The following is a 14,572-nucleotide window of genomic DNA, read 5'->3' on the forward strand; positions in this document are numbered from 1 at the left end:
GTAAATGTTCATTTAAAAAAAAAAAGAAGCATAAGAATTTTAAAGAATTGCTCTAAGATAATCCAAACCTCAGCCCTCTTTACACTATGTAGCATTTCCAAAGATGTTCTGTGTGGCACTAGTTCGTTCTACAAGACGCTAATAGATGCTCCACAAAAAAAGAGTTCTGTGATCAAATATGTCTAAGAAAGATCGTTAAAAACTAGTCTTTGTTTTTGTGTCTACTAAGACTTCACAAGCAGAGCTCTGGTGGCCCAGAGAGTAAGAAGTTGCAAAGGCAGGTGATTCAAATCCACTAGCTGCTCCTCAGAAGATGCATAATCTCCTGTGTGATTTACAGTCTCTAAAACCAACCACAAGGTCAGCAAGGAGTCGGTTCTGAATTGACAACAATGAAAACACACGCATGCACACCTCCAACAACCTTTAATGTACTATACTATACATTATAGTCTTTCCCAGGACATCCTGATTCTATATTATATGATTATGTTTTTTCAAAACTGCACTATCAGCCAAAACATAACTAATATTAGAATGTAAATAATCATGAAAAGAAGCATCTAGTGACTATCGTCTCCCTACATGTCCAATATTTTTATCAAATACCATGGTAGATGCAAAACGAAAAATAATCTTTTGCCATCAAATTATCACATATGAAATTATATAAGAAAGAGAGAAAGAGTTAGAAATACAAAGCACTGGCTAAACAACTAACAATCAATCAGCTAAGCAGCCAAAAGAATCTAATTTTGATTGGATTAGGGCAGTTTTACTTCATTGAAGATGACGGAAGGGAGAAGCGAAGCAAATGTTAAAATAAAACTGTGTTACAAAAACCTAGTTTCAGCTTTGGTTAAAATATTGAATAAATTCCATTTTATTAATCTAGACCATTGAAAAACATTTAAATCTTTAAGGAGTTTAGAAGTCATCCCAACTTCACTCCATCCCTAAGTTTATTAACTAGTTTTTCAGGTAATGAAGAGTTCAAAGTAATTTCAGTTACTAAGAAGAAATGCCTTAAAGAGCTATTTTTATTGAGCCTGAATATATACAAAAGGACAGAAAACAAACAGAAGATGCTAACAGAATATACCAGGAAAATAAAAAATATGTTTTTAAGTAGTATGAATTTTTGAAAATCAAATTAAGATAAATGGTTTATACTTACCATTTTTATTTGCTGGTGAAAAAAAGTTGAAGACCGGAGAAAATATGGTCCCCAACAATGTAGTCCGTGGAGGACTGCCGGTGGAAGTATTATCTTCTAATTTTCCGTTTTGTTTTACATGTGGATTTGTCATGTCATAACTACCAGCTTCTGAGAAAGAAACAGGGGGGGGGGGGGGGGTTTGTGCGGGGAGAAGGGTGCAAGAGCTAAGTCCTAGAAAATAGTGACTTTTAAAAATATATTCAAAATAATTCCTTTTTTAAATAACTTCCCCCCTTCAAAATAATATAGATTGAGTGATATTCTGGGTAGAAATTCTGAAGTAAAATACAAATTTATTCATACTGCTTCATGAATGTCATATTTATGGAGGTTTTTCAAAGACTTGCATCTAAAGAACAAGTGAAAACTTCTATTGTTATTTATTTTTATTTTGAGATGCATCTTGAATCATAAAATCATCCCTTCTCATTACTTCTAATGCATAAAAGCTAAATAAATATAGTTCTAATGAATCAGGCATAGCAGTGTAAAAATTTACTTGTGGATATCAAGATAATAGTTAGGAGTAGTTAAGGATAACCAGTTCTTAAATTTCAAGCTTTTTTTTTTTTTTCAAATTAAGACTATTTTTAAAATGTTCTGATAAATCATTTATTTGACCTTTCAAAATTTTAAAACTTGGCACCCACTGTGTTTGTTTTCTGCTCTTTTGGGGGGAGCTCTGGTGCATAATCCTAAGGGGGTTGTGCTCCTAACCCAAAGGCATTTTGAAACCTCCAGTGGCTCTGAGGGAGGAAGATGGGTAATCTCCCATGTAATTACAGCCTCCTAAAAACCCAGCAGAGGGTCAGCTATGAGTAGGTTCCAACTTGATGGCAATGAATTTTGATTTTCTGCTCTATAACCCCTTTCTTATCTTATATCCTTCAGCTCAAATCGTCTCTTCTCCCCAGTAGTGACGTCTAACAAAAAGACCTATCACTGCATTAGGTGTATGTATGTGTTTGTGTAGATCAGGGTAGTGGTGGTGGTATTGTTAACTGGTGGCTGTTGTTTTAGACAGCAATGGTTGAAAGATGGCACTCAATAATCTTCAGTGTTATTTTTCAAAGTTTTTTCTCTTTGATTTTCTTGTTATGCTTTATTCTTTCTGACTCTGAAGAGCATCTTAGCCACATGGTAATGACCTAGAATAGTGTTTTAACAGTAGCACTACTGATATTTGGGCAAGGTAATTTTTTTGGGGGGGCGGGGGCTATTTTCTATAGGATAATAAGGAACATCCCTGGCTTCTACCGGTGAGACACCAGTAACAAACTCCTCTCATCATTTCTGACAACCAAAATAGCCAACAGACATTGACAAATGTTCCAAAGAGTACAAAATAGTTCCAAATGAAAACCACTGAACAGAGTGATCCAAAACCCCTCTGAGTCCTCGAAATTTCTTGACTCAGAAATTTTTTGCACACTTTTCAATTAAGTCACAATTATTGCTTTAAGAAATGATTAGAGATAAAAATATTGCTTCATATATATTTTAATTCTAAGCAGAATAAATAAAGTTAGCTTTTTATCCTTGCTTTACTTTGTCAAGCATGACTTTAGAAAAATAAAAATAAACATAGCAGGTAAGATTTCTACTTATAACTAAATAAACAATTAACTAAGTATTAACAAACCTCCATTTACTTGACTTTTCCGTCTTACTCGAGCTATCTGTTTGTTAGGCTTTTCTCCTGTTCTTGGTGTTGATGTGATCAAAGTATTATCTATATCACGTTCAATTCTACTTCGTTTCGAAGGATTTTCTCTTTCTTCCTTAAGATATAAGAAGGGGGGAAATCACTTAACAGTCATTCTGTCTCAGATGCTGCATTTTAAAACAGTAAAATATGGTATACTATGTTCCACCAATTTTTCTTATACAGGAGAAACAAATGCAATTACTATTTAAGAGTAATAGAAAACATAAGAAAATCTGCGTGTTTAGAGACTATTTACTAATGCAGTTTACAATACATAGATACAATTACAATATTGCCATAATTCATATCCTTCCTCCAGAATCCATTAAATTTTCCATGCTATTGAATCATACAATGTGCTCTGAATTTTAAGCAAGTTTTCCTTATTCTTAGAATTTTGCTAAAGGACAGAGATTCTTCCTTGTGCATTCAGGGTAGGAGAGAGTACTCTACTTCAACATGCTGGCATATTACATATTATCAAAACCGACAAAAAGAATAGGACCTGCCAGTGCCACAGACCCCTACCAACATCAGTACTGTAAATGTCCAAACTAATATCAAGAAATTTACCTCTTTAACAAAGCTTTCTATTCACTGCCTTCTATATGGCAAGTTCATACAACCAACTTATATTCTTCCAATACTGACTAAAAGAGTAGTGCCTAAATTGGTTTTTTCCCCATTTATAAATCTATTGTTCTTTGTTTCAAAAATTTTTCTAAGGTCATTTAAAACAGGACTGATTGCCTTATATTACTATACTGCTTTATACTTTTTAATTATACTATATTGTCTTATAATTCCTTGTGCCTTATAACTCCTTGCTGTTCTGATTTACATATAATCAACATTTTTTCAACTGTAATAATCTTTCTCTGCATTTTATGCTTTTAATTAAAAACAACTAATATTTTATACATTTTAGAATGGCTATACTATTTCTGGAAGAACTAAATTATTTAGCTCAAAACTACACATACACACACCCTTCGTATAGAATGTTACTTTTATTAGTTTTTCCTAATATTAAGTCATGAACAAGTCAATATAACATTCTACCAAAAATAATGCTTCAGTGATCTAATTTAACAAAACTTTAAATTTTTAAACTTTTCATTCGCTTGCATTTTAAAATGATGAATATGAAACCTGTGTATCAAAACTATACACACACAAAAGGGCCTTTTGTTTGTATAGCAACCAAACCAAGAGCATTCTCTTGATGAAATAAAAAATTTAATTCCTATGATTTAGGATCTCCTTGACAATTCAGGAAAAAAACATATATAAACCAACACAACCATACTTTACTGACATTATTCCTTTATTTACCAATAATGTGTAACTGAGGATATGAAAGCACCAAATAGCATAAAACTATAGTCAAATAAAAAGACATTAAAATCTTCAGCTTGTCTTTTTTAGAAAGATTAAAGTTAAAATTCTACAGTCATTCACAATAAAATACTATTCTTCAAAACAGTGCAGTCAAGTGATGGTGTTCTAATTTTGAATGATGATTCTTTACATATCTTTTACCTTGTGGACATTTCTACATAAGAGTTTTAGAAGAGAACCAAAGTTTCTACATTACTTTATAACTTATTTTACTAAATTTAACAGTCCTGCAAGGTCTTCTTTAGAACTTGAATTTTTAAAAGTAATCTCTAAAATATGCTTTTAAAGAGAAAATTCTGAGAAGACAATGGAGGTGGCATAATTCTTAAATTTCTCAAATTCCAAAGTAAAAAAGACCAAAAACCAAACCTGTTGCCATCAAGTTGATGCTGACTCATACTGACCCATCTATTACACAGTAGCTATTTTGGCTGTAATATTTACAGAAGTATGTTGGTAGACCTTTATGTACAGCACAGCTAAGAGGGTTCAAACTCCCAATCTTTACATTAGTGGTCAAGTACAAACTATACCACTCAGACACCTGCAGTGAACTAGACTACCAAAATTCCAGAGAAAGGATTCACAACAGAACCAGAAAGAGAGACAATTGCTACAAAGCCAAAAATATACATAGATACAAGCAAATTACCAAATGCTACACTTGAGTTTAATAAGCATCAGAAGAAAAAAGCAATTATGTGATGGACTGAAAATAGGGAACTCCAAAACAGTTAACAGAGACTTATCAGAAAGTACTGCACGCCAATTTGAAAACAGGTGCTGAAATACAAGCTGCTTAGCAGAATAGTAAAGGTGTCCACGGTACAAACTAACTACAGTAGTCTAGCTACTGTCTTGAACTTCTGAACTTGCCCAACCATGGCTCCAACCTAGATTAGAGTCCATCATTGAGTAGAAACCAACTGGAAAAGGACTGGAAAGTCATGGGTAGCGAAGAAGGCCAGGAAAAAAGTTCTGGAGTAAAAGGAAAGAAATAGAAAAACTCAAACACAATATGATTTTTTTTTAATTTTTATTTTATTATTTCTGTGTGAGTGTACCGTCAAATCAGATCTGACTGGTACAGGAGGCCAATATGATTTTTTAACGCTATACAAAATATGAAAACAAATTTTAAAAGGTAATTTCACATAAAAATACAAAAGTAAAAAAAATCACATAAAATAAAGTCTAATAAAACTTTTATAGATTAAGAAAGTGTATCAGAAAGACATTATAAAGAACAGATCAAAACAACAGCCTATTTCAAAAGAAGACAAAAGATATTAAAGAAAACAATAGTTAACACTGACAATGATGGGGAGTAATAAGAAATCTCATTCACTGCTGATAGGAATGCAAAATGTTGACATTTTGTATGACAGTTCAGCCATACATGTATAGGTGAACCATACAATCTAGTAACTACACTCAGGTATTTACCTAAATGAACTGAAAATGAGAAGCCTAAACAATAACCTATGCACAAACTTTTATGGTAGCTTTATACACAGTTTTAAAAAATTGAAAGCAGTAATGAATGGACAAAGAATGGAATCCATAAGTGATGGATAAACAATGGAATGTTACTCAGCCATAAAAAGGTATGGAAAAACCTTAAAGGCACATTACTAAAGGAGAGAAGTCAGCCTGAAAAAACGACATATTTTATGATCTCAACAATATGACATTCTGGATAAATCAAAACTACACAGATAATATCTGATAGCCTAGTGGTAAGAAGTGCTGTAATTCTGAAGGTATGTGGTTCAAATCTGCCAGCTATTCCACAGGAGAAAGACTTGCAATCTCCTCACATGTGATTAACTGCCTCTGAAAACCTGCTGGAGCATTAGCTTTGAGTTGGTTCCAAATCAACATCACCACCACCATCACACAGATAATATAAAGGAGTTTGTGGAAGTGGGTTAGGGATAATAGGTCAAGTACAGGGGATTTTCTTTTGAGGATTTCAGAAACTGTTCTGTCCCACACTGTGACAATATTGGTCTTCTATGATATTGTGCAGTTATCAAACCCCATAAAATCATACAACACAAAAATAAATACTTGTGTAAACTAAGGTATTCTGCTGACACTGATGGTTCAAACCCAAAAGCTGCTCTGTGAGAGTTAAGATGAGGCAGTCTGCTTCCACAGAGATTTATAGCCTTGAAACTGTCCCTCTGGGCAATTCTATTATCCTTGTAAGATTGAGTCAGAATCTACAGAATGTCAACCGGTGGGTTTTACGTAAAGTATATACTTAATATTAACATTAGTTCATTTTAACAAATGCACTACATTATTGCAACATGTTACCACACTATGTCTGTGTGTTTCTTGGGAGTAGAAAGAGACCAGAATTCTCCTTTCCAGCTGTTAAGCCAGAGACTATCTTTACATGTTTAAAAAAAAATGTATGCTTCACTTCTGGTTAGCAAACCAACATGCTAATGGACTATGTAACTGGAGTTCCTTTGTATGCTTCAATTTTAATGATGTTAGTAGAAAAGTAAAACCATTACCTTGGGTGTGCTTCCTTTAATGAATTTTTTAATTGAAGACAATAAGCCAGTTTCATTTTTTGGTGGTTTCTCTCCTCCTGAAGGTAGGCTATCATCAACGTCTGAGTATTTCCTCTTTGCTCTGGCAGTACGTTGTGTTTGGATTGGATTTGACTGCTGAGAAGCTTTCCGTGTTCTCAGTCTCATCTTTTATGGGTGCCACATGTAAACCTGTAAGAGAAAAAGAACAAGGTTTATTAAGATTATACCTGTCATGCTCATTATTATAGAAGCCTGAGTGGTGCAAACAGCTTACAATTGGCTGCAAGCCCACATGTTGATGGTCCTAACTTGTCCAACAGATCTGTACAAGAAAGGCTTAGCAAAGTGTTTCCATGAAGATTCCAACAAAGAAGCAAAACCAAAAATCCATGGAGCAGTTATACTATGTAATATCCAGGTCACCATTAAATCAAAAGTTGACAGCTAGATCTTCCCCCACCAGTGAAGAAGACACAGACATTCCCTTGGCCCCATGAAAAAGAAGCAAGAGAATGTAGGATGCCTTTAGAGACAGCAGGACCATGCCTAAACTAGAGACCTGATGTGAGATGGTATTTTCAGACTTCTACACCATTGGAACAGGACCTAAGAGTCTTTGCTTGAGTTTATTGGAAAACTGTAATTCTCAAAACTGAGAACTTTGTAACAATGGTCTAAAGCCATGAGGCTCATGGCTGAGGTGCTTGGGAGCACAGTTTGGAAGCTGTCCTGACTGTATTCTGTTAACCTGGATTATAATATTTTGATTTTTAAAAAAAGGTTGACAGCCAACAACACTCAAATTATAAAAGTAGTGAAAAACTATATACAATCTGCAGAGAGGAGGAATGTCCTCTCTGGTGACCCTCAGATGCAGGGAGCTGCACTGCTAATCCAAAAATGGCACAACTCTGGCTGTTTAAATCCACTAGCAGCTCCATGAGAGAAAGATAGGCAATCTCTTCCCAAGCAATTTATAGTACCTGAAAACCTACTGGAGGGTCAACTATGAATGGGATCCAGGGCAACAGCACTTGGGGGTGCAGAGAGAAACTTTATAAAATTCTCTTGGTTAAAAAAACAAAATACATCATGTCACTGAGAAACGAAATAAAAAACTAATATTCTAAGTGGAGAGCACTGTGCTTTGTTTATATATTTTCTTTCTGAACAAACACAAATACTATATTCTGTGATTTAAAGTAGAACAAACAGATAAATGCTTTCTACAAATTATGTGCCTCCATTTATTCTGCTATCATCACTCATTTAATCATTCACTCAATAGGTACTTATTAAAAACTCAGCGTATTCTAGGCACTGGGCAAGAGAAATATTGAAAATATAATAGTTTACAGAGAGGGAAATTTTTGCCCTTCTGGAGTTCACAATGTAGTGAGACTATCTTCCATGAAAAACTTACTTCCATGTGTACAGATTCTAATGCTCAAATCACATTGTAAATTTAACAAGAGTGGTTATAACATTTTATGGGATTCTAACCTCATAGTGATACTTTACAATTGAATTCACATCAGAAAGAAAGAGGCTACGTACTTAAAACCCTCTCATTTTATAGAGGAGAAAATTAATGGCTGACAAAATTGTCCAAACATTTAGAAATTGTTAAGGAAAGACCCTGAACTGGAATCTGGGAAGCAAACACCATCAAACTAAGATTCAAGAGATGTCAATCACAATCCTGTTTGGTCATAGTTAAAACCACTGAATTATGGGTGTTTGTTTTTTGCTGCATATGTATTTATTTAAAAAACAAAATACCTTTTTTACCTTAAAGCTCAAAATAAAGTATTCAAGCTCACTGAATGATCAATCAGCTGTGTCAGTTCCAACTCAACAGTACATAATAACATCTATAAGAGGAGGGGAGTTAGGGTGGCGACTGGTAAGGAGCTGCACCACCAACATATATATATGTGGCTTGAAGACAACAGTTGTTCCACGGGAGAAAAATGGGCAGTCAACTCCCATGTGATTTACAAACTTTGAAAACCCAGTGGAAGGTCAGCTATGAGCTGGTTCTGACTTGACAGTGCATAATAATAACATCATCATCTATAGAAGGAGCCATGGTGACACAGTGCTTAACATGTAGAGCTAACAGAAAGGTCACTGATGCAAATGTATCAAGTATTCCAATGGAGATAGATGAGCAGTATCCTTCTATAAAGATTTACCACATCAGAAATTCAATGGAAGGTCACCGTACATAAGAACCAACTCAAAAGCAGTGGGAATAAATGTTGGATTAATTCTTTTACTCACAATGTCTAAAAAAGAAAAACATTTTATCTAGCAAACACATACAGAATTTTTAAAAAGCAATGTTAATAATTAAAAAATATTTTCAAACATCTAAATGTGGTCTTTCTCAACCTCCTTACTTTCAGATAAATTATCTGTCTTGCTTTCTGGACATACCTTTTCTAGTAAGTCCTGGATTTGATCTTACAAAAAACCCCCCAAAACAAACCACCCAACACAACAAAACCCCAAAACAAAAATACCTTAAATCTGAACCTACACTAAACAGAGGATTATGAAATATAAACTAGACAGTTTTATGAAGTAATGTACTGATGTAGAGTAGGTTATAAAAAGCTAAAGTCATAGAAAGTACTCTATTATTGTAAGGTTGACTTCATTAAAATTTAAATACTTATTGGGCACCTGTTATAGGTGTAAAAGATGAACAGGATAATCTTTGCCCACAAAAAAGCAGAGTCTAGCAGCTAAGTTCACAAACTTACACTACATACTGAAAATAGTAGGGCAGGTATTATTCCCAGGCAAAAAGACCTCTCAAAAAGGTTAAGTACTTTGAACTAAAATAATCACTAACAGTTACTCATTGGAAAGTAAAACGAAAGAGCTGCAATGTGGAACGTTTCCCCCTTTTGCAACAGAGGGTTGTAAAAGCTGTATAGAATAGGTCCCATGGGTGAATTGTGGAGGAAGCTGCACTGCTAACTCAAAGTAAGAACCTCTCTGGTAACTGAAACTGTCAAGTGGTTCTGAGGGAAAAAAGATGAGCAATTTCCTCCTACGTGATTTATGGCCTCTGAAAATCCACAGGAGGTTGTCAATTATGAGTTGGTTCTAAATCAAAGGAAGTAAACTTGTGTTTGAAGGGGGTTGTTGTGTGGTGACTTCAAGTTGAGTACGATCCAAAATGATTCTATGAAAAACAGATCTGAACCCTGTCCTGTCTTATGCCATCTCACAATATCTGGCATGTTGTTGTTGTTGTTGTTATGTGCTGTCCAGCTGCTTGTAACTCATAGAGACCCTATGTACTACAGCTCTGAACCCTGCTCGATCCTGAGCCAACTTCATCACTTCTGATATGGCTATTCACATTATCCCAGTTACTTACTTAGTCAATCCATCTCACTGACGGTCTTCCTCTCTCAGGCTGTCCCTCTACCCTCCCAAGCATGATGTCCCTCTCCAAGGAATTGTGCCTCAGGGCAACACACACAAAATATGAGAGGCAAAACTTTATTACCGCTGCCTCCAAGGAGCACCCTGGCTGCACCTTCTTTTGAAAAGACTTATTTTTGTTCTTTTAGTAGTACATGAAATATTCAGTATTCTCCTCCAGAACCACAACTCAAAGACATCAATTCTTCTGTTATCCTTATTCACTGTCCAGCTCTCAGATGCATAATAAGTGACTGAAAAGACCACAGCCTGAATCAGGAGCATTACTCCTTAAACTGACATCATTATTCCTCAGTAATTTGGGGAGGTCCCTGGCTACACACTTTTCCAGAGAAGTTTATCTCCTGGTCTCTTGACTGCTGGTCCCAAGGATGTTAACTGTGGATGCAAGTAAGACGAATGCATTAACAGTTTCAATCGTTTCTGTATCTATCACAACATCAATTAATCCAACGGGAAGAATTTTTGTTTTCTTGATATTAAGATGAAATCAATTTAAAGGCAGTAGTCTTTGATCTTCTGCAGCAAGCAAGGGTGTACCATCTATGTAATATAGGTTGTTGAAGGGTCTTCCTCCAATTCTGATGTCACATTCTTCTTCATAGAGTCCAGCTTCTCGAATAATTTGCTTAACATATAGGAGTGACATCCGCTTCCGAAATGGCTTGCCTCTGGAAACTCTACGAACAGTGTTCAAGCCTTTCATTCATAAGGTCGCTATGAGTCGTCTACGACTCGACAGCACCAAAGAAAAACAACACAACATAGATTGAATAGGTTATCAGGAGATAATACAACACTGACACATACCTTTCTTAATTTTAAACCATGTGGTATTCCCTTGCTCTGCTCACACAACAGCCTCCTGGTCTAAATATGTTTCCTATGAGTACAATTAAGTATTCTGGTATTCTCATTCTTTTCAATGTCACCCATAATTTGTTATGACCCATTGAGTCAAATGCCTCTGCATAGTCAATAAAGCACAAAAAGACAGTGTTCTGGTATTCTCTGCTTTCAGCCAGGATCCATCTGATATCAGTAATGATATCCCTCGTGCCACAACCTCTTCTAAATTCAGCTTGAACTTCTGGCAGTTTTCCTTGCAATTTTTAAATGATCTTCAGCAGTATTTTCCTTGCATATGATATTAATGATACTTTTTGATAATTTCCACATTCTGGTGGATTACCTGGGAATGGGGACAAATATGGGTCTCTTCCAGTCAGTAAGTGAGGCAGCTGTTTTCCAAATTTCTTGGCATAGATGAATGAACATGTCCAAGGTTGTGTCTGTTACCTGACACATGTCAACTGGCATCCAACTGATTCATGGGGCCTTCTTTTTCTGGGGGAAGGGTCCTTATTTTTGAAGGGGCTAGAGCAGTCAAGTCTCTGTGAACTTTTAAAAAGTGACCAACACATTAAGAAAGCACTTTTCAATTACATATAGAATGTTCATGTAAATCAAATACATGAATTTTAAAACACTCTGATAAATTTCAAGATTAAAACCATCCAATGTTCTCTAATCACAAAGACTTTTAAGCCATTAACAATAAAAATCTAAAATAGTACAAAGTATTTGGAAATACAGATAAATCAAAACATTAAAAAATGGAATCAAAAATTGCTTTGACAGAAGAATGAGGATTGTTAGAGGGGGAGAAAAATCACAGTGGGTGGAGGGAAGGGATAAAAGAAATGGGAAAGATCCAGCAGGGACCTTAAATGGTGGGAATAGTCCAATGATGATTAATTTTGTAAAATACAGTGTATGGAAATGATTGTATATATAATACATAATTATCAATGAAGGAAAGTGTGAAACACAAAAAATGAAAACAAAATTCACCATATACATGAATGAAACACAAGGTATAGTATATGAATATGCATAATAAAAAGAAAATATTGCTTTGAAATAAACAGTAACAATAGAACAAAGAAAATATATTGTAAATGGATTTTATAAATATTTATAAATGCATGGATTAAAGCAGGAGGATTATTAGAAAGATGCAAATCAGAACAACAATGAGATATCATTTCACTCTAGCAACAACTACAAAGTTCAAGAGGGTAGCAAACAACAAATGCTGGCAAAGATGTGGAGACTAAGAACTCTCACTATTGCTGGGAATGTAAAATGGTAAAAACCATTATGGAGAGCAGTCTAGTGCTTCCTCAAAAACTTGGAACAGAAATACCATTTGACCCAGTTATCTTACTACTGAGAATATACTCCAAAGAAATCAGAGCTTCAACACTCAAAGATATATGGACACTTAAGTTTTTCAAAACATTATTGCTAAAAAAAAAAAAAAAAAAAAATTATTGCTGTAGTCAATGTGTCAATCCAGTGGTCTTCCTCTCTTTTGCCAATCTTCCACCTTGCCAAGCATAATATTCCTCTCCAAACAACATGTCCAAAATACTAATCTTTGCCTCCAGGAAGCACTCTGAATGCACTTTCTCCAAGACATATCTGTTCTTTAGGTAGTTTATGGGATATTCAGTACTGTTCTACAACACCATAACTCAAAGGCATCAATAATTCTTCTGTCACCCTTATTTATTGTCTGACTCTCAAACGCACAGAAGTGATTGAAAAGACCATGGCTTAAGTCAGGCACACCTTAGTCTTCAAACTGATTATCACTGCTCTTTAAAACTTGGAGAGGTCCTTGACTGCAGATTTTCCCAATGCAATATGTAAATTGTAAAATATATACTAGTAAAAAAGCTGAACAAAATTTCAAAGGGCAGCTCAAGAAAACAAAGGAAAGTATTATAACAAAATGTGCATTGAACCTAACTAGAGACACAAAAGATCTGTACAAAGAAAACTACAGAACATTTCTGTGAGACACAATAATTGACCTAAACAAATGGAAAATGTTCCCTGTTCATGGATAGGAATAATATTCAATCCTACCAAAAGCAATCTACATGTTCAATGCAATCCCAATCCAGATGTTGTTGTTGCGTGCTGTTGAGTCGCTTGCGACTCATAGCGATCCTATGTGCAATAGACCTAAACTTGCTCTATCCCTTGCCAATCTTATTGTCTTTGACACATCTATCCCCATTATTTCAATGACTGAATCTACTGCATCAATGGTCTTCCTTTCACTGTCCCTCCACCCTCCCAAGCATGACATCCCTCTCCAAGGATGTCAGACCGAGCTTTAGAATCCTTGCCTCCAAGGAGCAGCCTGGTTTCACCCTCTCCAGGACGAACTTGTTTGTTCTCCTAGCAGTCCATGGTATATTCAATACTCTTCTCCAGAACGAAAGGCATCAACTCTTCTTCTATCATCCCAAGTCACTGTCCAGCTCTCTGATGCATAGCAAGTAATTGCAAAGATGATGGCCTTTATCAGGCGCACCTTAGTCTCTTGATGGAAATCGTTGCTCTTCAGTACTTTGGAAAGGTCTCCGACAGCCGACTTTCCCAATGCAATTAGTCTTTTAATTTCTTGGCTGCTGGTACCAAGATTGTTGATTGTAGAGCTAAGCAAACTGAAGCTGTCAAAAATCTCAATTTCTTCATCATCCATCATGATGCTGCCATTTGGCCCAGTGGTGAGAACCTTTGTTTTCATGATGTTGAGCTTCAATCCATATTGAAGGCTGTAGTCCTTGACCCTCTGCAGCAAGCACTTCAGGTCCTCCTCAGTTTCAGCAAGCAGGATTCTGTCATCTGCATAACACAGGAGGAGTCTACCTCTAATCCTGATGACACATTCCTCCTCATAGAGCTCAGCCTCCCGGATAATTTGTTGTACATACATGGTCTTTGCATCAGAGAGCTGGACAATGACTATGGAGGATAGAAGAACTGATGCCTTCAAGCTGTGGTGCTGGAGAAGAGTATTGAATGTACCATGGACTGCTAAGAAAACAAACAGGTTCATCCTGCACAGGGTCGCTGTGAGTCGCAAGTGATTCGCAGGCACATAACAACAACAAGTTTGAGTAGGCAGTAGGCTGCTAAAAATTTGTGCATTTTCTTTAGACTTTTTTTAAAAGCACTGTTATTATTCTTTTTATTCCAATTGGTTATGCTGTGATATCACATATTTCATTGCTTATTTGTGCTATCTGTGCTAGAAGCTCCTTTTGTTAGATTTGCCAGGGGCTTGTTAGTTTTATTAATTCTTTCAGAAAGCCAACTTAAGTGTTGGGTTAAGTTACTGATTTTGGGTCTGTCTTCTTTCTTTGA

General features: G+C 35.6%; 1 protein-coding gene across 2 annotated transcripts in view; it reads right to left on the reverse strand.

The window, feature by feature from the left end:
* CTDSPL2 (CTD (carboxy-terminal domain, RNA polymerase II, polypeptide A) small phosphatase like 2) overlaps positions 1–14,572 on the reverse strand; it is a 74,145-nt gene that overhangs the window by 38,104 nt on the left and 21,469 nt on the right. For both annotated transcript variants that reach the window (XM_006882949.1, XM_006882950.1), the window contains exons 2-4: positions 6,860–7,069; positions 2,862–3,000; positions 1,178–1,327 (exon numbers count right to left, since the gene is read on the reverse strand). In XM_006882949.1, the coding sequence (XP_006883011.1) occupies positions 1,178–1,327; positions 2,862–3,000; positions 6,860–7,045 (475 nt within the window). In that variant the 5' untranslated portion in view covers positions 7,046–7,069. The remainder of the gene's footprint in view (positions 1–1,177; positions 1,328–2,861; positions 3,001–6,859; positions 7,070–14,572) is intronic.

The sequence above is a fragment of the Elephantulus edwardii genome, unplaced genomic scaffold (genome assembly GCF_000299155.1).
Source record: "Elephantulus edwardii isolate Elephantulus edwardi_28Jun2011 unplaced genomic scaffold, EleEdw1.0 scaffold00026, whole genome shotgun sequence".
NCBI classification, from domain to species: domain Eukaryota; kingdom Metazoa; phylum Chordata; class Mammalia; order Macroscelidea; family Macroscelididae; genus Elephantulus; species Elephantulus edwardii.